Genomic DNA, 25014 nt, shown 5'->3' with positions numbered 1-25014 from the left:
TCCAGACTGCCCAGGAGAGAGTCTGAGCTTGTGGCAGCAGGGCCTGGGGCAACAAGCTGTTGCTTTGTGGTGAATTCAACCCCAAATGACCCTCAAGATCTTGAGAAAACACAGTTAATGTAGAGTGTGCCAGAGCCCGACATGCAAAGCAGCCTCTGGCCCTGCCCCTTCTAAGAGCTAAATGAAGTCCTCCAGGAGTCCTGAAGCATTAGCTCCTGGGGCTCTGTGATCCCATCACTGCCCCCAGTGACATCACAATGTCCCAGTGTGTCACTGGGATGACATCACTGCCTTGATGACATCAACATAATGTCACAATGGCCTGGTTCATCTCTGTGATTACATCACAGGCCAGAGGCTGGCCCCCAGCCTAGCATTATCCCCCCCTCGGGGGGGGACCTGCCTGGCCCCACCCTGGGGCCTGGCCCCTGAATTAAATAGCACTGGGAAGGTACCATTCCCCTGGAAAGGGGGAGGGAGAAAGGTGCCTCCTCTTCCAAAATATCCATGTTTATTTAAAAATCACCCTGAGCACACGATGCAGACTAAGTAAAGAGCCTGGGTAAATAATAAAATAATACCAATAATAATTTCCATTCGGTGATCAGTCCTGGCCAGCTGCTCCTACCGCCCCCACCAACGCAATGGTTCACTCCAGCAGTTTGATGCTGGGGCGGGCACTCACTCCTCGGAAGGAACTATTTCACTGACGGGGGGAGCGGGCAATAAAACCCCCTAGGTCATTTCCCGGCGAGAACACAGAGCGCAGACCCTTTCCTCAGCCCCTGGTGTGGTGATTTTTCTAATCAGGGTGCTAATAAAGCCTGTAGGTTTACGCACCCCCATTCAGGCTGAGAATGGTACATCCCGGCCCCAAGTGTCCGTTGGTTGTTTACCAGCTTCTGCTCCCCTCAGCTGGGGCGGGGGAGGGGCGGCGGTGGGGCTGGACCATGGGCCGGCCTCGCCTGGGGGGCGGGGTGGGTGTGGGGCTCGCCCTGGGTGGGGCGGCTGGTTCCGGCCCGCCTCGCCTGGCGGGCAGGGCGGGGGGGGGGGCTGGTCCTGGGCCGGTGCGCTTGCCTGGAGGTGGGGTGGGGTGAGGGAGGTGGGGGGACTGGCCCCTGGTCCGCCACCTGGGGGGTGGGGTGGGTGTGGGCTCACCTGGTGGGGGCTGGTTCCTGGTCGCCGTCGCCTGGGGGCGGGGCGGGGGGGGTTGTGGGGGGGCTGGCCTGTCCGGCTCGCCTGGGGGGCGGAGGTGTTGTGTGGGGCTGGTCCCTGGTCGGCCTACACTTGGGGGCGTGGTGGTTGTGGGGGCTGGTCCCTGGTCGGCGGCGCCTGGGGGGGGTGGGGTGTTGTGGGGGCGGTCCCTGGTCCGGCTCTGCCTTGCGGGGGCGGGGAGGGTGGTTGTGGGGGGCTGGTCCCTGGCCGGCCCACCTGGGGGCGGGGTGGTTGTGGGGGGCTGGTCCCTGGTCCGGGCCTCGCCTGGGGGGTGGGTGGGGTTGTGGGGGGCGGTCCCTGGTCCGGCCTCGCCTGGGGGCGGGGGAGGCTGGGTGTGGGGCTGGCCTGTCGGCTCACCGGTGGGGGCGGGGTGGTTGTGGGGGCTGGTCCCTGGTCCGGCCTCGCCTGGGGGTGGGCGGGGTGGTGGTGGGGGGCTGGTCCCTGGTCCGGCCCTCGCCTGGGGGCGGGGAGGGTGGTTGTGGGGGGCTGGTCCCTGGTCGGCCTCACCTGGGGGCGGGGCGGGGTGGGTTGTGGGGGCGGTCCTGGCTCCGGCCTCGCCTGGGGCTGGCGGGGTGGTTGTGGGGGGCTGGTCCCTGGTCCGGCCTCACCTGGGGGCAGGGCAGGGTGGATGGGTGCTGGCCCCTGGGCTGTCCTTGCTGGGGGCGAGGTGTGGGGAGAGAAGTGAGATAAGGGGACTGGGGGGCTGGTTTCCATCCCATAACAATATACATTCAACTGTCTGCCACTGATCAATCATTTATTGAGACAGAAATGAGCCGGCCCCAGGGTGACGCCCACATGCCCCCGGCTGGCTGCTATCCCCATGAAGGACTGGCCTTGGCCTTCCTGCCCTGGTATGGCACTGCAGCCCAGCCTAGCGGCCACCGGGCAGTCCGGCTTTCATACTGCTCAGAAATAGGGAGGTAGCTTTGGGTTTGATGAGTAAACGGCATTGAGGCGGGAACAGTCTATAATTTAATGGCTACAAATGACTCTGCAAAGGGGTGTGGGGGGGTGCCTCTGCCTGGCCTGTCCCTCCTGCGGGCTGCCCCAGTCTCAGTGGTGGCTCACGATGTGCTGCAGGTAGGGCTGGTGCCTGTTCGGCGTGTGGTGGAGAGTGCTCTTGATGTGGGCTCTCTCCCCGCTCCTCTCAATCAGCCAGTCATCACCGCTCAGCCATGTGCTGGCGTTCGGCAGCTGCGGCTCGGGGTCGGGCAGCTCCAGCTGGGCTCTCTGCGGGCAAGAGAAGGGCATGAGAAGTAGAGCCTTGAGAGGGACACCAGGCCAAAAAACTGACCTTGCTGCTGAGACTGGAGAGCAAGGCTGCTGCTTGGGGCTCCGGCCTTGTCTAAACAGGGCACTCCAGCTCCTGGTGTAGCAGCGCTAAACCGCTAGCCCCTCAGAGCTCCAATGAGTGCAGTACAGCTCTGCCTGTTCACACGCTGAGAATTTGGACGCTAACACAGCCAGGCAAACACCAAGGTAGACAAGCACATTGTCTCAGGGTCAGGACAGCCCAGAGGTCTCTGACTCAGCTGTTTCCCAGGGTCGGAATAGTTTCATTTCACATGAGGCCATGTAGCACCCAACAGCCCCATCTGAATGGACATTAATCAGCATCTGTATCTCCAGTAGGGACAAGGAAAGCTTCAGCCAGGCCACCAATCAGGACAAAGAGGAGGGAAGGACGTAGTCCCTGCTGACCCAGTCAAGACTCTCAAGAGTGCTCCATCTGCAGGGTAAACTTTGAAATAACATTTTGGGTTAAATTAAGCTTTTCCCAGCCTCCCTGTTGTTGTTGCATCTCTGGCTGTGGCTCAGCTGTCCTTAAATACTAATAATGAACAACCCAACTGACATCAGAAATTGCAGGGGCACTGTGCTAGTGCAGAGGTAACCACAGCACAGAAGATGGGTTTTCTACAGCATGACTCACGCTTGACTTTTCTGATAGGGAAGCAGATCTTTGGCTATGACTGGTCCCATCAGCCATCAAAGATCAGGCAGGGAGGCTGCAGTTGGTTTTGTACACAAACAGCCAATCAATAAGTAATCATACATTAGCCGCAGACCCTGGTGTGCTGATGAGTTACCATCACAGTCCATCTCCGGGCAGAGTTTGGGCAATCCTGGTTTAGGGTGCAGCAGCTTAGACATGAACAGTCTTAGATCCTGATCCTGCACCAAGTCCAAACTGATGGCCTGGGCCCCTCCTCTGCAAAGGTGCCAACTGAAGGTGTTGGAGACAAAGGGATCAGGTGACCTCCTGGCCTGGGAAAGGAGCTGAGCAGAGAGGAGGGGCGGGAGGGTTCGGTGGTTGTCTGGAGCTGCCTGGGGACAAGGAGTGAAGGTGCAACCTATGGGTCTGGCTCTTGCCCCCCAAATGGACGCCCAAGGGGTCTGGTTCACTGTATCTACAAGCTCTGTTTAGACCCTGTTCCTGTTATCGAATAAACCTCTGTTTTGCTGGCTAAGAGTCACGTCTGACTGCAAAGTGGGGGTGCAGAACCCTGTGGCTTCCCAGGACCCGCCTGGGTGGCTCGCTGTGGGAACACACGGAGGGCAGAGGATGCTGAATGCTCCAAGAGAGACCCAGGAGGTGAAGCCGTGTGAGCTTCTTGCCCTGAACAAGTCTGCTCCAAGGGAGAGGAGGCTCCCCAAAGTCCTGACTGGCTTAGTGGGGAGCAGTTCCAGAGCATCGCCCGGGGACTCCGTGACACCTGGTACCTTAGTGGTGGGAGAAAGTGGATGTCTCTGATCATCCAGGCTGCTTGGCTCGGGGAGGGAGGAGGCAACAGGGGAGATGCCGGCATTGCTCTCATTTTCCCAGGTGACGGTATCCCCAGGAGACTGCTGTCCCAGTAGGATCAAGTTCCCAAAAGTGGGGTCGGACTTGGTGTGACGAGGGTGCTTGCGCTGTTTGGAGCTACCATGCCGGCTTCCGTAATGGGCCTGGATTGGCTCCTGATGCTGCTCGTGGTTTAACCGGGGGTTCTGGTAAGTGGCTTTGTGAACTCCCATGTGGCCCAGGGTCATGTCGGCCACTTCAGCAGGAACAGAGGACTCAGACGCTCCCATCCCGGCACCTTCCCCTAACAAGTTCATGGCAGCCTCCCTGCCTGGCTCCGCGATGCTCAGATCGTCCATCTGGTCGATGGTCCTTTGGACACTGAAGAGGCCAGGGATGCCATGCACATGCTCCTCTTCCTTGAAATACTCTTGCGCCGGGTAGAAGGTGTCCTCTTCCATGGCACTGCAAAAGGCCATTTTCTGCTTGTCCTTGCTCTCCCACTTGATGGACTGCTGGAAGCCCCGCAGGCAGAGCTGGTAGTATTGGGTGAGCTCATAGCTCAGTCTAAGCAGCTGCATGGAGATAAAAGGGTGCTTCAGGGCTGCACTTGGCGTGATCCTCTCATGCGAGTCCCAGGTCAGCATCCTCTTGATCAACTCCACCATGCTTCTCAGGTCGAAGTACTCAGCCAGGGCTTCATTGTCTGTGTAGATCATCTTTTGGATGTTCACCGACTCCATCTGTTCCAGGGACTTGAGAACATACTTCCTCCTCTCCACAGATTTCACCTTGGTCTCTGCCAAGTACTCGGATGAGGATTTCAGCTGCCACTGGGTTACCAGTTCAGCATGCGGGTTTCTCTTGAAGAAGTGGTGAGCTTTCCTGGCTACATTGAGCAGGCTGTGCTTGGGCATCCCTTGGGTCTCGCAGATGTACCTGATCTGGTCATACTCATTGTTCCCAGGGTAAAGGGGCCAGCCTAAGTGCAGCTCTGCCATAATGCAGCCCAGAGACCACACGTCCACTTTCTCACAGAAAGGTAGGCCCAGCAAGATCTCTGGTGCCCGGTAGAAACGGGATTGGATGTATGGCTCCTTGACGTAGCGCACCTCATTGAAGATGCTGGCTGACCCAAAGTCAATAACTTTGACTCGGAAAGGGTACCTCATTTGGTCAACCAGCATTATGTTCTCAGGCTTCAGATCCGTGTGGATGATGGAAAGCTCCTTCAGCTTGGCCAGGGCTTTGAGCACCTGGGCGGTCACTGTCCGGATGTGCTTGACCGGCAGAGGAGAGAAATTGTTCTCCTTCTGAAAGTCAAATAGATTTTTTTCCAAGAGCTCAAAGACCAAGTAGAACTTCATCTCATCATGGAAGAACATGTGGAAATGGATAATATGTGACTCCTCTGAGTCCACCCCTGCCATGGTCTGCAGCAGCTTTAGTTCATTTTTAATGATCCTACGCCGATAAGCATCATTCTTCAGAATTTTGACAGCCACCATCTCCCCCGTGGTCCTCCGCCAGCTCTTCACCACTTCCCCAAAGGTGCCTTTCCCCAAAATCTCTATGACATCAAAACATTCACTGCCTGACTCAATTGTTACCATGTTCTGTTCTTAACTGCCCCCTCTCCGTTGGGCTGAGCTCAGAAACACGGGGGCAACTGGCCTCTTGCAAAAGAATGCTCCACCTCCTTGCAGCAAAGAGAATCCTCTGCTGCCCTTCAGTGGAACCGGGGCTGATGCAACAGTGCCTGTCATTCCAAAGTTGCCAGGCCAAGAAAGTTCTATTGTGGGGAAGAAGAAGTTACTCCAGTTTTACACCCGCAGAACCCCATTATGCCAGTGTAAAACTGGAGTGGTGCACTGGGAAATCTGGCACACGTTGCCCAGCAAAAACTCATTTACACTGAGTCCCCTTTGCGCCACTCTGGCAGTGCAAAGGAGCCTTGCAAGTGGGTGTAAATTACCTTACAGGGAAAATCAGGAGGCCTGTGTTTCTCCATCCGAGGGCAATCCTAGAATGGGGGTTCTCAGCCCTGATTACCCAGTAACTGTTGTGCTGTATCATAGGTCCAGGCTGCAAGTGCCATGAACATGGACAGAAGAGCAAAGCTCAACCTGTGGGCAAATCCTTCCACGCAAGCCTGCACTGGGGCGTGAGCGTGGCTGGCCTTTCAGGTCACATGTGAAAGGCTCACCAATAGTATCTGGAACAGAGGATTTCCCACAGAGCAGCTCAGAACCACTGGTCCAGCGACTCCTTTGTCCAATTCCAGCAATACTAGATCAGAACCACTGCGCTCAGGTCTCACTGCAGAGCAGACAGTTGCCCTACCTGGGTTAACTTGCTGGCATCTTGCCTCCTGCCACCCAGTTCACATTGCCTGAGTCCAGCAGCTTGTTTCTGCCAGCTGCCTTTGCCTGCTGCTTTGGTGGGAAGCAGCAAAGACCCATGAGACACGCAGCGTGCTGCAGCCTCTGGGGTGGGGCTGACCCTCGCAGCAAGGAATTTGTGACAGCCCCTTAGTTCAGTTTGTATCACAGCCCCACAGTTTAACCCATACAACCAGGGTGCCAACTCCACTGCTTAGTTCTGAATGCCCCACGCCCCAGGGTGCTGGAATCTGGGGTTTTACTTTCCATTGGAATGCTGAGTCCATCTCACCATGCCCCGAACCTTCATCCCATCCCCCCAAGTTACTCCTTCTTCCTCCTCTCCCCTCCCCCACAACCTGCCTGGGATGTGGGAAGCAGAGACTCCCTAAGCATGAAGAGAAAAGCTGTACTCACTTGCCAGCTACCTCCTCAGCATGCAGAGCCTCCAGGCCAGCTCCCTGCTGCATCATCCGAAGCACCGCTCTGCTCCTGCAGCCCTGGGTGCTATGCAGACCTGCTAGGCAGGCAGAAACACAGTGGATGCTGGCCCGTTACATCTGAAAAATGGGCATTACAAAACCATCATTTTGCGTTTTCACCCCCCACAGTCCCTTGCACTTGCCTAACCAGCGTGTTATGTCTCTGGCATTCGAGCTCTGTGTATACTGCTCCCCGCCTCCGGTTCTGCACTGCCCAGCACCGCTTAGCCGCGCGGTTGAGACCTGGGCTAGCTGAGGCTTTTGGGCGTGAGGTTAAGATGTGTTAGCGGCACTGAGGTGGTACCGGTTGTTAGCCAGCGTGGTCATGTCATACCTTCACATCCTAGCCTAGGCCTTACTGAGCTAACCTTTCCTGCACCCAGTCTGGCTCCTGCGGCTCTGGTGTAAGTGACTGCACGAGATCCCCTGGGAGCTCAGGGCCAGATTGCCAAGCTACAGCTTTAACGAGTGGGGCCTACGTTTCCAAATGCCTCGGCTGGTTTCAAAACGGCCTCTTCATCAGTGGGCACTGAGGTAGGCCCTGGCTCATCCTGTCAGGCCCCTTGCACTTCGCCATATGTGGGGCCTGCTTCTCCCCACACTCAGCCTCCCTCTGAGCAGTGCAGCCGGTGCCGGGGGAGGAGAGTCAAGTTTCAAACCCCTCTGTCCCTGCCTTTTGGCCACCAGAGGGTGCCCCGAGCCTTGGTAAGTGGCATGGAAACCTGGACACTGGCAGTTTGTTTTGTGTTATCTAGGGCTAGCCCTAGCCCACTCCAGGGCTCCTAGCCCTCTTCCCCCACTTGCAACATTTCAGCACCAGGCTCCCTGCTCACCCCCCTCCTGAACTGCTGCACCGGGGAAAAAGGCTAAGAGGTAGGATAGGTAAGTGCCCCGGCCCAGCCCTGACTGCACTTGAGATCTGGCAGGTGTGCAGCAGAGGGGGGAGAGGGCCCCTCTACTAAGGGGGCTCCCCAATGGTGTCTCCCCGCCAGGGAGATTTTTTAAGCAGCTGACGAGTTATGGCTGCAGCAGCAGCGGGTGGCAGACACTGATGAGGCCTGAGTGATTCCAGAACCCCTGTGCCATTCTAGATTAAGCTCTTCCTAAAATCAATTAATAACCCTGTGTCATGGAGTTGTGGGGGAGACAAGGCCCTGTGCTCCCCGGCTTCCTGCGACTCACTGTGACTCTCAGCCAGGCACTAGAACAGAAGGTTTATTAGACGACAGGAACACAGTCCAAACCAGAACTTGTAGGCATAAACAGGACCCCTCAGTCAGGTTCTTCTGGGGGGTAGGGAGCTTAGACCGGGGTGACCAGGCAACAAATGTGAAAAATCAGGACAGGGGTGGGTGTAATAGGAGCCTATATGAGAAAAAGACCCAAAAATCGGGACTGTCCCTATAAAATCGGGACATCTGGTTAGCCTAGCTTAGACCCCAACCTTGGGGTTGCCTACAATTCCCAGGCAAAGGTGTCACCTGGGTCCAACCCCCTCCCAGCTCAGGTTACAGGCTCAGGTATCCTCACTGAAGTGGAGTCATCCCCTGCTCTCCCATCCAGACCGTGAGATTCCCAGGTCAATCCGCCCCGCTCCCTACTGCGTCACACCTTGGAAGCCCCATTCCCTGCAGCAGTAACCGGGGTGGATACCCGGCCTCAAGGGGGCCTGCTTCCTAGCCTGCTGCCTTTGGGGCAGCCATGCTCTCCCACTCCTCTGGAAGGCCTGGAGATTGTTATGAAGGGATGGACTTGTCTGGGCCTCAGGAGAACTGGGTTCGGTTCTGACACTGGCACTGACTCACTGTGGGACCAGGAGGTGGAATGCCCAATTCCCCACCTGTGCCACGGAAATGTGTCTTGGGAGAGGGAGCTGCCCAGGGCAGCCGCCGTCCAGCGGCAGGGGTGGGGTGCAGCACCCAGCAGAATGGGGCCGTGCAGGGAGAGCAGCAGTGCTGTGTGTGTCTGTTCTCTGGCCAGTGGGAGCTGACACATGGCCTGGGAGACTGGAGGGGCTACAGACAGGAGCCAGGACCCTTATGTTTCACTTCCACCTAGAGCGCTGAGCCCTGTGGCCCGAGATCTCATCTGCCAGAGGTCCGAAGAAAGACACTGCCCAGGACTCCACTCGCTCACAGATTAATTTTATTCAGACAAACCCAAAATAGAAAGAAAAAGCAGCAGCAGCAGCACAGTGACTCTGAGACAAGGTAACAAAGTGAACCCAGGGTTACTGGATCTGAGCATCGCTCTGGGCAAGGCAAGCTTCGAGAACAGGGCACCCTCTAGCTCTGCGGGACTCCGGGTAAAGAGGCATTTGGCGTTAATGGGAATAAAAAAAAATCCCCCCGCCTCTAAGAGCAATGCTTTTAAAACAGCTCTGACAAACCAAGGTGGGAGAAGAGAGCTCTGCTTCCTCGCTTTGCTGCAGCTACTGCCCCTGCTCCAAACGCCATCCTGTCTGCTCCAAATGTCAATGGTTTTGTCTAAAGAAAGCCCCTGCAAAGGGAAGCTGACACACACACACACCTGCTAATTCCTGCTTGTCCACTTGCTGCTGAAGACAAGTTTAAAGAGAGTGGGCCCCATTACCCCTGCCCCTTGCACAGTTATTTGCACCAATGCAAAGTGGGACTGAATCCTTACTGGCTTCACTGAATAGCGTTTTGCATCCATTTGAAGCCAAGGCAGCAGAGAATCGGACCCAATGCATGTCCCAGCAGGGCTGCTTGTGTGTCTCCCAGGCAGAGAGAAAGGGGAAGGAACCCACTAGCATGTGTTTGGGAGGAAGGTAGTTTGAGCCCTGTTCTGGTGTCTGTGTTGGTCTGGACACAGCAGAGATCACTGAAAGTGGCGTGGGTGGAGTGAGATGCCATGCCCACAAGACTGAGGTTCCACTTACATCCTGCTGCAGCCTTTGGGCTGAAGAGGAGGGAGTTAAGTAGTACCCGGGCCTTGTGCTGGCTTCTTGGCACCAGGGTGGATCTCGCCCCAAGGGAGCGTATGGGGGTGTAGTCAGTCAGACTACAGTGTCCAGGCTCCCGCGATCCAAAAGCACCCAAGACCTCCTAGGCCAACACTTCTGGCCACATTTCCCAGTGCCCCACAGCTGTCACAGGCAACAGTGGTGGGGAGCTGGCCCTGCAGTCCTGGTTCCCCCTGGGGCTAGCTTAGCGAGCCATCCCCACCCTCAGGAACCCAGCACAAGCGTGGGCTGGGGGGTCTGGGTCATCAATCTCTTTTTTTTAAAAAAATTCTTTTCCAGTCATCAGATTAGACACTCGTGAAAATAAAATGCCAATAATAATACACAGATCGTCAGTAAAAGTGGCCAAACAACACAGTTCACTAAGTAAGATCCAGGTTTATCTCTTGGCAGGTATGCTGTGTATGCGCTAATACACTACTAGCTATGGAAAGGCAGCCGAACTCCCACTCATTAGTCCCCTTATCACAGTTACACATTAGATACAAGGCAGGAAATACAACATGACTGCGAACAAGGGCCTCTCCTTTGCCTTGTTACTTCTATCCTGCCTTTATCATGAGGCAAGCCAAGCTACCTTCCAGTCCATGGCCACGGTGTCTGGCGCGCTTAACACACCCGTGGAGTGCAATTCCTCCCCTTCAGTACAAGCCCCAACACCGAGGTTATGGCTTCGTTAAGCAATAGAATCTACAGTGGAACTTCAGCAGTAGAAACCCCCGAGTTACACACTGACCAGTCAGCCACACACCTCGGGGAACCAGACGTATGGAGTCAGGCAGCAGAGACAGCACACCAGCAAATACTGTGCAGTACAGTACTGTGCTAAATGTAAACTAACAAATAAAGGGAAAGATTTGACAAGGAAACTGTTTCTAGGCTTGGTCCGTTTAAATTAAATGCTGTTTTTAACCCCTTCTGCGTGGTAAAGTTTCAGAGCTGTATGAAGGCAACATTCAGTTGTAAAGTTTTGAAAGAACCACTGTCATGTTTTGTTCAGCATTACGAACAACCTCCATTCCTGGGGTGTTCATAACGCTTTGGTTCTACTCTGTGTACACATTTGCCCCCAGAAGCAAGCAGAGGGATTTCTGGACAGACTCCCACCCCCACAAAGACAACAGCTAGAAATCAAACTATCAGTGGGGGCATATTCCTTTCTTTTGGGGAAAACGTAAATACTCAGGAACATTCAAAGCATGGTGGTGTTTAGTGATCTCCCAGTTTGTTCCCCTGGTCTGACTGAGGCACTGGGGTGGGATTGTGCTGTAGGGGAAGGCCACACTTGTGTGAATAAGGCACCGTTCTAGGACTCAGGACACCTGGGTTAATTTCACAGCTCTGCCACTGACTCCCTGTGAGACCATGGGTAAGTCACTGCATCTCTCTGGGCCGGAAGTGGGGATAATTAGCCTCTCTCATCCATGTAAATTGCAAGTTCCTTAGGGCGGGACAGTCCTGATCTCCCGAGTAATAATGCCAGGCAGGGGCTCTCCAGAGGTCACACATGCAGCGGTGGCTAAGAGGGGACTACAGACGACAGGAGAGTGATGGCTCATTGGCCCTTGGCTCTAACCACATCTTGTGGAGGCCTTTCCCGTCATCAGCTGAGATTCCTGGTCTCCTTCCTGTCTGGAAGGGGTTGGGACTACAGCCCTGTTGTGATCCAGACCTTCCCCAGCCTAAAGGAAATGACTCCTCTTTGCTTTAACACAACCTCAGCGTGGGGCTAGGGGGGCTGGGTGAGGGGAGCGATGGTAAATCCACAGCCCGACAGCAGTCACCAGCCCTGCTCTGCCTGAGAAGGCTCCTCTTTGATCCCACGCTGCACGCTAGTTATTTTTAAAGTGCCTTCCAAGGAGGAACCCTTTGGACTCAGCTGCTATTTGTGTTGACGAAAGGGCAGCCAGAGGTTAGGAATTTCAGGGTAAACAGAGTGGACTGGCCGGGCCAGGCTTTTCAGAACTCATGGGATCAAACCCCTGCTTTCCCCACACCTGGAATCCCTCATTAAAAAGCAGGAGCCCACTTTCCACGAAGACCCCTTCCTACCACTGGAGCAGTGCAACAGTCACGTCCTGCCTTTTTCTTGTTCCTTTCTTAGAAATTCCTCACCCCCGTTACTAGAATATCAACAAGCTGCACAGTCCAGAGTGAGCTGCGTTTTAAATATCCCCTAATTCACGTTATCCTTCCTCTTCCAAATTGATTCCTTTCTCCAAGCTTAGTGTTACGCTAGTAAGAAGGCACTGGTCTCCGGGTGGAAAGCACCGACTGCTTTAGTCTCCTAGCGTTCCCTTACTGACCATTAGTTTGCAAGCATCTTAATCTAAAAGTATAAATGGAACAGCCACCCCCCGAGAAACAGAGTTAAAACCTAAGTTAAAAAAAAAAAAAAAAAAAAAATCATTCGGAGCCCCTTAGTGCATTCAGAGCCACCGTGTCCCCCTGCAAGGCAGGACCTTAGGGGAACTGGGGCTGGCACCAGGTCAAAGGGGCTGTTTATTAAACTGGTAAAACTGTAAAAAAATACTAAGTGTAGCTTGGTTATTTATTCACATTATTTTCAACAAAAAATTTAAAAAAAAAAAAGTCTTGCCCCAAGAAGATTCACTTGGCCCCTCTCGGGGAGGAGTCAGAGCAGGGGGGAGCCCACACTGGGGCTGGTTATTAGAACAGCTAGGTTCCCCCCACCCCTATTTCCACCCCTGTCCCATGCTGTGGTTTGAAAGCTCCTCTTGTGGTTAGTGCATCTATCACAGAACTGTACAGATACCAGCCTGCCAAGCTCCCAACGTGAAGGGGAGGGAGGGGCTGGGGGCTGTTCAAGTCTCTGCTTTCCCTGCCCCAGTCCAACCTCATATGGGGGACGATTTCCCCACCATCACCTCGCCCTTGATTGGCTTCACTTGGCTCCCTCCCTCCTCTGGGATCTGCTCCTCCAGCTGAGTGGAGAAACCCAGCTTGGGCGTCCGAATCTTGAATCCCTCCAGTGCTCCCGGCCCCTTCTCTCCTTCCCCCTGGGAGGAGCCCCCTCTCTCCTGCTGCTTGGAAGTGACTTCTAGCACTCCTCTGGTTTGGGGGCTGAAGGCCAGCTTAGGGAACTTGAACTTAGGGGATTTATCTCTGCCATCCAGCTCGCCTCTCTCCACATTGTATTCCCCCTTCGACTTGGAGGTGAAGCCCAGCGAGATCTTGGACGTCTCTGGCTTGGCATCTTGATCCCTCTCCCTCTTTTCCAACAAGGCCATCTCTGTCCTGGCAGCCGAAGAGACCACATTTCCGGCGTGTTCCCCTTCTTTCTTCTTGAAACCTGAGAACGTGATCTTGGGGGACTTGAACTTGGCCGCCTTGAGAGCCACGAAGGTGCTGATGTGAGCCTCATCCTTGGCCTCCTCCGTCCTCACCAGCTTGAGATTCATTTCAGGGTCCATCTCTGCCGCCTTATACGGCGAGGAGAATTCAACCTGGGGCAGCTTGATCTTGCCCAGCTTTGCCTTGCTGTCCTGGGAGCCATTCTGCAGAGAAAGTTCTCCCTCCTCCCCGCTGAGCTGAGATGCTGATCCCTTCCCACTGGTGCCCAGGTCCGTGACCTCGGTCTTGGAGAAGCCCAGCTTGGGCAGCTTCAGCTTGGAGCCTTTCTCCAGCTCCCCTTCCTCCTTGGCTGAGGGCTCTAGCTCCCCGTTGACTTCCACCCCAGCTTTGGGTTTGGAGAGGGAGAGCCCAAAGCTAGGCTTCAGCTTTATTTTGGGCACCTTTGCCTTGCCATCCCCATCCCCTTCCAAGGAGCCAGCAGCAGCTTCGCCATCTCCTTCCAAGAGCCCAGAGGATGCTTCTGCCCTCTTCCCCTTGGGCTTCACCAGCACAAAGACCGCCTTCTTCACCTTGGCCATCTTCACCTTGGTTTCAGCCTCCTGGGCCTTACTTTCTCCCCTAGAAAGGTGCCCTTCTCCTCCTTCCTGGGTGGCTTTGGGCAGGGCGATCCCAAACTTGGGCAGCTTCATTTTATACTTCTTCCCTGCCTCGGCTTCAGAAGTGTCCCCCTTCCCTCCCAGAGCCTTGACACTACGATCCTCACCTTGGATGCCAGCAGCACCAGTTCTCGGCAGCTCTGTGGAGCCACTGTGGTGAAGCTGAGCCCCCTCAACTTCATATTCTGCATGCGCCTTGATACTTGGGGCAGAGATCTCTAGGTCTGGCATTTTGAACAGGGATTTCTTCCCCCCCATCTGTTCACTGTCTGAACCCTTGTGGCTGTGGAGAGATGCCGTCACATTCCCCTCGTCCCCTTTGGATCCTGAAATCCCGAATGGTGACATCTTGATTTTGGGCATCTTGAGCCTGACCTCTAACCCTCCCACGTCTCGCTCCAGATCTTCAGCACCTGCCAGTTTCTCAACCCTGTCCATAGTGTCTCCACCCATCTCGGCTTTCCCCCCCTCCAAAGCTGGAGCTTCCCCTGGGCCTGCTGAGAACCCCACAACTGGAATGGCAAGCTGAGGCATTTTAAAGGAGAAGTCCGTTCCCTCTGCTGTGGGGCAGAGGGGCTGGGTGTCCATCCTGGACTCGTCCCCCTTGGCCTCTGTGCCAACTTTGGAAATCCCAAACGAGGGCATCTTCAGTTTGAACTTGCTGTCGTAACCGTCTGTCTCAGAGTCCTCTGTCCTGGGGGAACTCTCCCCCTCTCCCTTGCCCACAGTGAAGCTGATGGGAACCGATGGCATTTTGAGTTTGGCCTCTTTCACCCCCACTTCGCTGCCTGGAGTCTCGAGGCTCCCCCGGAATTTAGGGGGTTTAAGCTCCACCTTGGGGGTCTTGGATGAGTCTATATCTGCCTCCCATTGATCATCAGAACTAGCTCCCCCGAATTTAGGCAGCTTAATCTTTGGGCCACTCACTTCGACTTTGGGCACCTTCCCATGCAGCCCAGACGTGTCCAGAGCAAAGTCTTGATCTCTGCTTAAGCCAACATCAAATCCCACCTCTGGAGCTTTCACCTTCAGGGTAGAAAATTTAGGTAGCCCAACTGATGGCAGCTTAAATTTCCCCTCAGCTTCCTCCAGTCCCTCAATGGTGATCTCCCCCTCGGTCAGAGGTACCTCTATGTCTGACAGCCTGGCTTTGGGTAAGGAAATATCCAGTTTGGGCACCCGGATCTTAGAACCCAGCAGGGAGGCTTCGGTAGTATCAGCTGCATATTTGCCCCCTTCCTTCTCCAGGGTTATTTTCTGGTCCTTTATGGAAGGCCCTTTCAGCTTTTGTCCTTTGAGGAGGTGCATCTCTGCCTCAGCACCACTCAACTCTCTATCCAAGTCTTTCCCCAAGAAACCCTCCAGCCCATATTTGGGCAGCTCCACCTTGGGCATCTTAATTTTGGTGTCTGCTTTCTTAAAGGTGGCATCCCCCTCTATTCTCAGCCCAGCCTCATGCTGGCCCAGCATCTCCACACTGGCTTTCGGCAAGCTGATATCCAAGTCTAGCTTTGGCGCAGAGATGTCAATGGAAGGCGCCTTGGGGATTTTCAAGTTTCCTTCGTACCCCTTGATATCAGCCTCAGAGACGTCCATGACCGGCTTTCCCACCAATTGCTCGCCTTCCGCTCTTACACCGGGAACGGAGATCTGCAATGAAGGAACTTGGTCAGGCGCGGAGATGTCTAATGATGGCATCTTAACCGTGCCCACTTTTAACTTGGTGCCAGGGCTTTCCGGTCTCTCAGACATCTCCATGTTGGCTTTCTCCTCTTTGGCTCCAAACTTTGGCAGCTCAACCTGGGGCATTTTAATTTCTATGTCGGGACCTTGGATGTAACTTTCATCTTTGGAGCCTCTCATGTCGGCTTCTACTTTTAGGTCAGCCTTGGGAGAAGAGATCGTCAGTTTTGGCATCTTCATGAAGGGGCCTTTTAGCTTCTCCTCTGGGCTCCCAGCAGCCACATTGGGCTCTTTGGCAGCTGCTTTCCCTTTCTTGCCTTTCACATCAATCTCAGGAGCTGTCACACTGGGCCCAGACACCTCTACATCCTTCCTAGCAATGCCAAATGATGGCATTTTGAACCTGGGCATCTTCATCTTGGCCTCCTTGCCCTTTGTTTTCCCATCTAGGTCTTCAGACGAGGCCTCGACGCTCCCTTTCACTTCTCCCTTGAGCGTCTCTTGCTCCAGTTCCAGCTCCTTCTCCCTGTCCTGGCCCCCAAATTTTGGCAGTGAAAATTTTGGCATCTTCAGCTTAATGTCTGGGACCTCCATGCTGATGGTAGGCGATGTTTCCCCAGCCTCTGTGACCCCTTGGCCCGAGACGTCCCCCTTTCCCTTGGGCAAGTCAATGTCCACATCCACTCTGGGGCCAGAAATGTCAACCGTGGGAAGTTTCACTGAAGGCAGCTTCATTTTGGCTTCGGGGGAGTCCATATCGATGTGAGGCCCTGAGATCTCCACCTTCGCCTTGGGAGCCTTCCCCTCTCCCTCCGCAGAGAGCCTGGGCCCATCCAGGTCGGCCCCCTGTTTCGACCTGGAGAACGAGAGCCCAAATTTTGGCATCTTCAGCTTAGGCCCTTTGGTACTTGCTTCCAGGGTTTCCGCCTCCAGCTCAGCTTGCAGTGTCACAGCCTCCAGGCCTCCTCTCTTAACCTTTGGGCCAGAGATGCCAAATTTGGGGAAAGAGAATTTGGGCGATTTCAGCTTGGTATCGGTCTCCGGCAGTTTTCCACTTATGTCAACGGCAGCTGTGCCCCCCAGCGGGGCCTCGATGGCCACGTCGGGGAGCTTAGGCGTTGAAATTTCAACAGAGGGCAGCTTCACTGTGGCCTCCAGGCTCCCAGGCTTCACTTTGGGGCTTTTGAGTTCCAGGCCAACTTTTGGGAACTTCGTATCCGCTTTGCCCTTCCCTTCCAGCCCTGCTCTGTCCAGTTCCTCACCCTCCAGCTTCTCTTTCCCAAACGAAATATCCACCTTGGGGATCTTTGCCACCATCCCACTTAGATCCAGGCCTTCAAAGGCTGCACCCTGGAGCTCAACCTCTGTTCGTGGTGTGGGGCAGTCAGCCTTGGCCTTGGGAGCTGGCACATCGATCTCCACCTCCAAGTCTTTGCAGACAGCCCCGAAATTCGGGAGAGGCTCCTGGGGCTTTTGCAGTTGGAGGTCGCGGTCCTTCAGGCCTGCCACTGCTCTGAGCTCCCCCTCGAAGCCAGGCTCTGCCTTCGGCAGGTCCAGAGCAACGCCTACCTTGGGCATGTCGATGTCCAACGATGGCACCTTCACTGACGGGAAACTCAGCTTGGCTTGGGCTGTTTCCACCTCAGACTCCAGCCTCCTCCCATCAGCTTTTCCTGAAGGCAGCTTCACCTCAATCTTTGGCTTCTCAACAGCAATCTCAAGCTTGGGCTTTCGCAAAGAGGCCTCCGGCAGCTCCACATCGACCGGCTTAATCCCCCGCACAGAGATATCCAGCGTGGGCACACTTATCTTCCCAGCCACGATCTCCAGGCCCCCAGTGTCGGCCTCCAGCTGTGGCGCTTTGGGCGAAGGAACGTGGGTCTTGCTCTCGGCTTTCCCGGCCATGCCAGAGAGGTCGAATTTTGGAAGCAACACCTGTGGCATTTTGAGTTTGAACTCAGGACCCTCAGCACCGTCCCCATCAGGGGCTTTCACCCTCCCCTCACCGGCTAGCCCAGCTGGTTCCATCTTCGTTTTGGGCAGTTCCACGTCGGCAGCTTTGGGGACAGAGATGTCGATGGAGGGCATCTTCACTACAGGGAATTTCACCTTCCCTTCGGCAGCAGGCTCTTTTGCTTTGGTGTCTGCATCGGGCTTGTGTTCCCGCAGGGAGATCCCAACACTTGGCATCTTAATCTTGGGACCTTTTGCCTTCAACTCAGGGCTCTCCCCCTCTGTCTTCCCCACTTTCACTTCCACCTGGGGCACCTTGAACTCCCTCGCCACCTCCTCCTCTTTGGCTTTGCCCCCATGCGTGGGCAGGCTGATCTTGGGGATCTTCACAGTCACGTCAGGGAGCTCCACTTTCCATTCTGTGTCTGCCTTGCCCCCGGGAAGGGGGATCTCAACATCCACCTGCCGCACTCCTATGTTAAGGGAGGGGAGCTTCATGCCAGCTTTGTAGCTCCCGGCTGCCCCCTCGGTGTCCCCTTTGTCGCTGGGCAGAGAGGTGCCGAGCTTGGGGGCCGGGATGGCAGGTGTTTTCAGGGTGCCTTCCATTTCCCCTGCAGAGATGCCAAACTTGGGCATTTCGATTTTCAAGCCCTCCCCTTTGGCACTCACGTCTGGTGCTTCCAGGGTTCCTTCCACTTTGGGAAGGCTCAAGTCCACCTCTACTTTGGGGGCGGCTATTTCCACCGAGGGGAGTTTGATGCCAGCTCTGAGCTCTTCCTCTGGCCCTTCTGCTTCCCGGTCTGCCATTGGCAGGAAAATCCCAACTTTGGGCACCTTCAGGTTCCCCTCCAGCCCCTCTACCTCCATTTCCCCCTCTGCAGGCCTGGCAGACACCCTGAACTTCGGCAGCTTGAGCCGCAAAGCTTCCTCTTTGCCTGAGATCTCCGGAGTCTCCACGCCAGCTGCTACTTTGGGGGCTTTGAGGTCAGGGATGGGAATGTCCAGTTCAACCTGCGGGGCTTTGAACTTGATTTGGTCCTTGAGTTCAACGTCCACAAGCCCAGCATCCTCCTTGGGCTTTTTCACCTTGGGGCATGGGGCTGCGAACTGGGGGGCCTTCCCCTGGACACCTGCCTCCCCTTCCACGCTCCCCTTGGGCTGGGCTGCTTCCAGCGTCCCCGCCACAGCCAGCACCTGCGCGCCTGTTGCCTCCTTCACCTTCAGCCTTGGAAACTTGAGCCTCCTCCCCTTGGTGTGCGAAGAGGAGAGCTCGACAGAGACGTCTGGGCTGGGCCTGGTTGCTCCCGCCTCGGTCGCACTCTTTGCCTTCCTTAGCTTGGCGAACTTGGGCAAGGAGAATTCCACATCCACAGGGGCCACATCCAGCTTCCCCGCCGATGGCTCCACGCTGCCTGTCAGGGCCACCTCCTCCTCCGGGGCCTTCGCCAGGCCCTTCCCCTTCTGCTTTCTTGTGGGCGCCAGGCTCTTTATGCTCTGGGGAGAGAGGAGAGAGAGAGGGAGAACACAGCCCTGTCAATCAGGTTCCAGACTCTGTGCCCCAGTGAGTGCCCCTGGCGGCTGTGCAGCGTGGGAACGTTACCTCCACCTCTGTCGCCACACTAGCAGCATGCAACCTGGGACCGACACTGCAGCTCTGTCCCTGCGATCCCAGCTCACGGCATACAATCTACATTCCTGGACTGCCATCTGAACAGCATTCTCCGTATGTCCCTGTCCCATCTCCAGCAGTCGCTCCCAGCAGGCTGCCCGCGTTCCGAGGCTAACGGCGTGTTTACTTATGTTGGGATGTACTCGGGATAATAGCAGCTACCAACCCACGCGCTCTCCCTGCCTCACAACCACGGCTTAGACAAGCCACACGCCAGCCCACTCCCACTTCTTCGGGCAGATCTACACTCCAGACTAGTGCCAGCACAGCTGGACCGATGCAGCTGCGCCGCTGGAGTAATTCTGGCGAAGCCGCTCTAAGCCGAGGGGAGAGAGCTGTCCCGGTGGCTCAACTCCACCTCTGTCCATAGCGCTGTCTCTATGGGGCATTACAGTGGGTGTAAATACGTCACCCAGAGCGGGGATACCCCAGAGCAACGTAGTTATACTGAAGTAAGCCTGCAGGGCAGACCTGGCCTAGATCCTGCACTAACAGGCCTGGAAACTCGGGCATCAAGAGGTGATGTGATGGGAGGGTCAGAATAGTCAGTGGCAGAGCTAGAGATAAAACCCAGGAGTCCTGACTCCTAGCCCCTCCTCCCCAACCAGCCCCCACTCTCCTCCCAGAACCGAGCTAGAACCCAGGAGTCTTGGCTCCCAGCCCCCCTGCTCTAACCACTAGACTCCACTCCCCTCCCAGAGCTGAGGAGAGAGCCCAGGAGGCCTGGCCCCTAGTCCAAAACTCTGTCACACCCGCTCCCTCACTGTCATACCCATGGAGCAACATGCAAACACCCCAGACCCCACGCCCATGGAGCCCTAGGCCCCTAGACGTCCCTCTTGGTGTCCCCTCCTTCAGGTTCCCGAGAGGAAGAGGAATCAGTGCGGGTGGCACCAGGGGACGGGGCTAGCAGTGAGTATGAAGGGAAATAGCTCCTCACTGCCAGGCTATGGAGGCGAAGGGCCTGTGAGTTCCTGTCCTACAAGGGGGCTGGAGTCTTGTGGCGGGGGGGGTCCAACACAGGACAAGGGGAGGCACTAGCGAACAAGGACAGTCCTGCCCTGATTCGGAGCGACCCCCTGTAAGGGGGCAGTTCCATCCCATACTGCTGGGATCAGAGACCTTCTGCTCCGTCCCTCCCCCTCCCCCAGCGAGATGGGGTCCCTGCCAGTCCCCATCATGGATCTCTTACGTTTCAGAGCGCAGGGGCCTGATCCTCAGTCATGCCAGGCCCTTCTGGGGCTAAAGTGGCCATCAGGGAATCCCAGCCATCCTGCAGGGTCATCCCTGGCTAGCATGTGGCTGGCAGGACCTTGCTCCGAGCCTCTGATTTTAGGAGGCGGATCCGGGTGTGTGGCCAGAGCGCACTGCACTGGGACTATTCCTGCCCCCCAGGGCCAGAAGGGCTGAAGCATGAGTTAGAGCCGCCCTGAGGCTGCAGTCATTGACACCAGGGGCCCAGAATACAGGGAACACAAAGGGGCCTTTGAAGTCCCCCACCTGTAGGAAGCGGGTAACTGAGAATTAGCCCAAGAGATTTTGCCGAGTCTCAAAGCTCAGCTCAGTTATAAATGAACAAACATGCTGCCCCCCCCGCCCCCAAATCGCTAACATTTCACTTTGTGAGTCATTTGAATCAAACCCGTGTCTGAGTTACAGGTCAGCAGGAGGGGCCAGCACCGCGTACCAGCTTGGCCAGCTTCGCCTGGGGTCCCTTCACTTCCAGGCCGCCAGCTGCGGGGCTCCTGGGGACATCCGACCGGGGAACGGTGCGTTTCAGGCAGAAGGAGACCTTGTACGGCTCCGCGCACTTCAGGATCCTGAGGGCGTCTTCGTATCGCACATTCTCAAAGTAAACCCTGGCGCTCAGGAGCTGGTCACCTGCGGGGATGGGTTGGGGGGGAGTTTAGGGGCAGCAAACAGTGCAATAGAAACAGAAGCCATGGGCTGGATTCACCTCGGGACAGCCATCGCTGGGAGTGCCAAGGGCTGGCACGGCAGGCGCATGTCGCACAAGTGGGGATGTTGGCCAGGGTTCAAAGCCCCCCAACCAAACAAGTGGTTTAGGGCCTGCGCCGGGGACATGGGAGCTCAGCTGGGGTTCAGCTCCCTGTTGAGATCGCGAAACGCTGGCGATGGAGCCGTGGGAGGTGCCTGGATAAAGTCTTGCACCATGTAGAAGCCAGGAAATTGACCAGCGTTCCTCTCCCAGCATTTTAAAAGCAGAGCCCCCCGCAGTCACTGGGCCGTCCCCTGCGGTCCCCACTCCCGGCTTACCACACTGCTATGGGCAGGACGGGCTTACGCTCATTGTCGGCGTAACAGTGACAAAGGCCATGCCAGCTGCTCGGCAGCAGCCAGCTGCGGACGCTTCTCTCCTGCCGACTGTGGCATTAATGTCTCCCCAAGCCCGGAGCCAGAGACACCGATTGCATATTCACTCTGGCTGCTCAAAGGTTATAATTCAGCCACCCAGCTGAGCAAGCCCCTCTAGGCACTGGCGGAGCTGAGTGTCCCTTTAGCCGTGGGCCTTTCTATGGGGGCTGTCACCAACGGGGCCACTTCATGCCCGCTGTGCAGGGGGCACCCGTCCCACTGGGAACTGTAAGTGACAGGGGCCCTGCCCAGCACTGCTACCTTGCAAGTGGAACCGGGGATCCGCCAGCTATGGGGCACCTCCCTCCCGTCGCCCACAGAGTGAGCTTTTAACAAAGCTGGGGCTATCCTCAGCCCAGCTATGCTGCCCGGCCCCCGGCCAACTGGGTGCTGCATAGACAGATCCCCACCAAGGTCGGGGGCCCCCCGTCGGGCCGGGCGCTGCACAGACAGATCCCCGCCAAGGTCGCCCCCCCCCCCCCATCGGGCCGGGCGCTGCACAGACAGATCCCCGCCAAGGTCGGGGGCCCCCCGTCGGGCCGGGCGCTGCACAGACAGATCCCCGCCAAGGTCGCCCCCCCCCCCCCATCGGGCCGGGCGCTGCACAGACAGATCCCCGCCAAGGTCGCCCCCCCCCCCCATCGGGCCGGGCGCTGCACAGACAGATCCCCGCCAAGGTCGGGGGCCCCCCGTCGGGCCGGGCGCTGCACAGACAGATCCCCGCCAAGGTCGGGGGCCCCCCCCGTCGGGCCGGGCGCTGCACAGACAGACCCTGTCTCAGGTTGGTGCCTCCCATTGGGCCTGGCGCTGCTCAGCCCCCGTCCCAACAAATTTCCAGTGCCAACAGCCCAGGGAAGGACGGTTCTGCCCAGTTCCCAGACCGGGCGCTGGGGCCCAGAGAGCACCAGGGCCAGGCCCAGGGTCCCCACAGGGAGTCGGAGGCAGACCTGGGTCCCCAGCTGCCTCCTTCACCACCCGCCTGAGGAACGACGCCACTCACCTTCCCCTCCCCACGAGTGTCACCCACCTTCTTTCAGGCTCAGGGCCTTGGCCGCGGGGGACTCCCTCAGCACCTGGGACACAAAGAGCCCCTCCTTGCCCCCATCGGCCACGCTGATCCCACTGACGCCGGCCCTGGCCTCCGTCTCCAGGATGATCTCCACCAGCTCCGACGTCTTCGCTGCCTCCTGGCAGGGGAGAGACCCAGTGAGAAGCTGCAGGGGGAAGCTGGCACTAAGCTGAGCTCCCAGGAGCTGGGCCCTGGGCTCAGACAGGACTGGCGGGCACAGTGCCAGCTACCCATGACCCCCCCACTGGGTCTGCCTCTTCACCGGGGTGCCGTGGGGCTGAACGGCCCCAGGGAGAGGAAGGTGGATCCGGGACAAGACAGGAGCCATTTGCTGCCGGGCGCGGTTCCCTGGGGATAACCGAGTGCCTGGGAAGGCAAAGGGACCAAGCAGGTTCGAAGCCTGCATGTGAGACACAGGCTCTGACCCGGCAAGCCCCATGGCTACTGCAGGGGGGTTGGGGGCAGCTGGGCCAGCCCAGCCCGGCGCGTAGGGACGGCAGGACAGACGGGCCTGTGGCTGCTCTCAGGCTGCCGGGGCGGGTCCGTGAGAGCAGCAGCCCAGGGCCCATTGGGGATTGCACCCTGGGAGGCTGAGGGCAGAGGCCGGGGGAGCGGCTGGCCCTGGAGCCACGGCACTGCTGGGCTGCAGAAATCCCCCGAGAGATCAGGCGTGTGACACACCCACGGGGGTCGCCCCGGAGGCTGGGGCAGGGCGGGTCTCTCCAGCAGGGGGGTGCACAGTGCCTGGCACAACCGGGCCCTGATCCCTGGCTGGGCTCTGGAGGCACCCGGAAGCTGCTGGGCTGGGACGGCGAGTCCTGGGGCCGCTGCATTGTTTTCAATGGGGGGAGGGAGGGTCCGTGCTGGCAGTGAAGGCGGGAGGTGGGCAGGCTAGGAAGGGTTAATCCCTCACCTCTGTCATCCTGGTCTGGGTCTCCATGGCGGGGGCGGGGGGCGTCTCTGGCTCCGAGGCGCTGGGCTGGCTCTCACCTTTCTGCTGCAAGACCCGCTTCAGCTCTGCATGGAGCTTCTCCTTCTGGGCCTGCAACGGGGGCGGAGGTGGGGTGAGTGCTGGGACCTTGGAAAGGGGTTGGGAGCTCGGGGAGGGGAGGTAAGGAGGGCTAGTGGTTAGAGCAGAGGGGGCTGGGAGCCTGGACTCCTGGGATCTCTCCCCAGCTATGCGAGGGGAGTGGGGGCTGGTGGTTGGAGGGGGCTGGGAGCCTGGACTCCTGGGTTCTCTCCCAGCTCTGGGAGGGGAGTGGGGTCTAGTGGTTAGAGCAGGGGGCTGGAAACCAGGACTCCTGAGTTCTCTCCCAGCTCTGCCACTGACCTGCTGTGTGGCTCTGGGCAAGTCCCAGCCCCCTCTCTGTGCCCATCTTGTCTATTTACACTAAACATCCCTGGCACTCGTGTGCTTTCAGAGCCTGCCTCCCAGCCCAGCGGGGCCGATCCCAGCCGTTAGCTCGGGGATCTGCTGACTCGTGGACCAGCCCGGCTACAGAGAAAGGCTTTTCAGAGCCACGATCCCAGCCACTCTCCCTGCTGCCTCCCCCAGCCCTTCCCCTGCCCCGTCCGGCCTTACGGCTCGTTGCGCGTTGCTGGCTTCCTCCGGTGACAGGCGTGGCCGGGGCCCGGGCAAGGGCTGGGGCTGCTCAGGCTGCTTCTCCTCCTTTACTTCTGCTGTCTTGAGCAGGAGAGAGAAAACAGGACTCAGCCTGGAGCCGATCCCACTCTCACCCCCTCTCAGCCACAAACACCCAGGCTAACATGCTGACCGACCCCCAAGGTACCAGCGGGGCCTAGGGCCTGCCACTCCACAGCACAAAACCCTACCTTGTCAGCTATGGGGATTGCTCCCCCAGCCAGCAGCAGTGGGAGACTGTTATCCTCGCTGCAGGCCAGCACACGCTGCAAGCCACGGCCCCAACGCTCGGCGGCAGCAGGTCAGCTGCAGCTGAGGCCCACCAGCCACGGGGTCCCAGCAGGAAGCAGACAAGGTTCAGGACCCTCTTCTCCACCTCTATCCCTGCTCTGCAGGCCCCTGCAGCTCCAGGACCCCACATGGCCACAAAACGGGGCAATCCACCCTGCAAGCTGGGCTGGGGCCCGGCCAGGGCGACTCGGGGACGGCACACTGCTTGGTGCGGAGATCAGACTGGGGGCCCATCTAGCACAGCCTCCCGCCTGCCAGAGCCCTGGGCCAGCTCCTGAGCCCTGGCCGCTAAAAGCAGGAGGGTTTAGATCCCTCTCCACAGCTCTTGCCTAGTGTGACGAACTGGGACTGTTCCTAATGTTTGCTCTGAATACTGTGTTGGTGCCTCAGTGTCCCCTAGGCAGTTCTTAAGTATCTGGCAGAGCAAAGGGCCAGTGCACCTAATGCCTGGCACTCTGTATCCTAGCAACTGATGGCCTGAGCCCCTCCTCTGCAAAGGTGCCAACTG

The 25014-nt window shown here is 57.4% G+C and overlaps 2 protein-coding genes across 3 annotated transcripts in view; both read right to left on the bottom strand.

The window, feature by feature from the left end:
* Positions 1–1957: 1957 nt before the first annotated feature.
* Positions 1958–6925, bottom strand: HIPK4 (homeodomain interacting protein kinase 4). Of its 2 annotated transcripts, none has more exons than XM_032795629.2 (2): positions 3943–6925; positions 1958–2448 (listed from the first exon to the last, which is right to left on the bottom strand). In XM_032795629.2, the coding sequence occupies exons 1-2, from the start codon at positions 5614–5616 to the stop codon at positions 2272–2274; spliced, it is 1851 nt and encodes a 616-aa protein (XP_032651520.1). In that variant the 5' UTR covers positions 5617–6925; the 3' UTR covers positions 1958–2271. The 2 variants fall into 2 exon arrangements, 1 of the variants encoding a protein (XP_032651520.1); XR_012656720.1 differs by having other exon boundaries at positions 2382–2448; positions 6802–6925.
* A 5464-nt stretch (positions 6926–12389) lies between these two features.
* The window catches only part of PRX (periaxin), a 28177-nt gene continuing 15552 nt past the window's right edge, over positions 12390–25014 (bottom strand). Inside the window, exons 3-7 of the mRNA XM_075070546.1 lie at positions 24156–24250; positions 23487–23615; positions 22532–22691; positions 20816–21009; positions 12390–18953 (exon numbers count right to left, since the gene is read on the bottom strand). Coding sequence (XP_074926647.1) covers positions 12711–18953; positions 20816–21009; positions 22532–22691; positions 23487–23513 — 6624 coding nt within the window. The 5' untranslated portion in view covers positions 23514–23615; positions 24156–24250 and the 3' untranslated portion in view covers positions 12390–12710. The remainder of the gene's footprint in view (positions 18954–20815; positions 21010–22531; positions 22692–23486; positions 23616–24155; positions 24251–25014) is intronic.

Source organism: Chelonoidis abingdonii, chromosome 11 (assembly GCF_003597395.2).
Source record: "Chelonoidis abingdonii isolate Lonesome George chromosome 11, CheloAbing_2.0, whole genome shotgun sequence".
Taxonomy (NCBI): Eukaryota; Metazoa; Chordata; order Testudines; family Testudinidae; genus Chelonoidis; species Chelonoidis abingdonii.
Note: the sequence above shows the minus strand (reverse complement) of the source record. Positions and strands in the feature narration are given on the sequence as shown.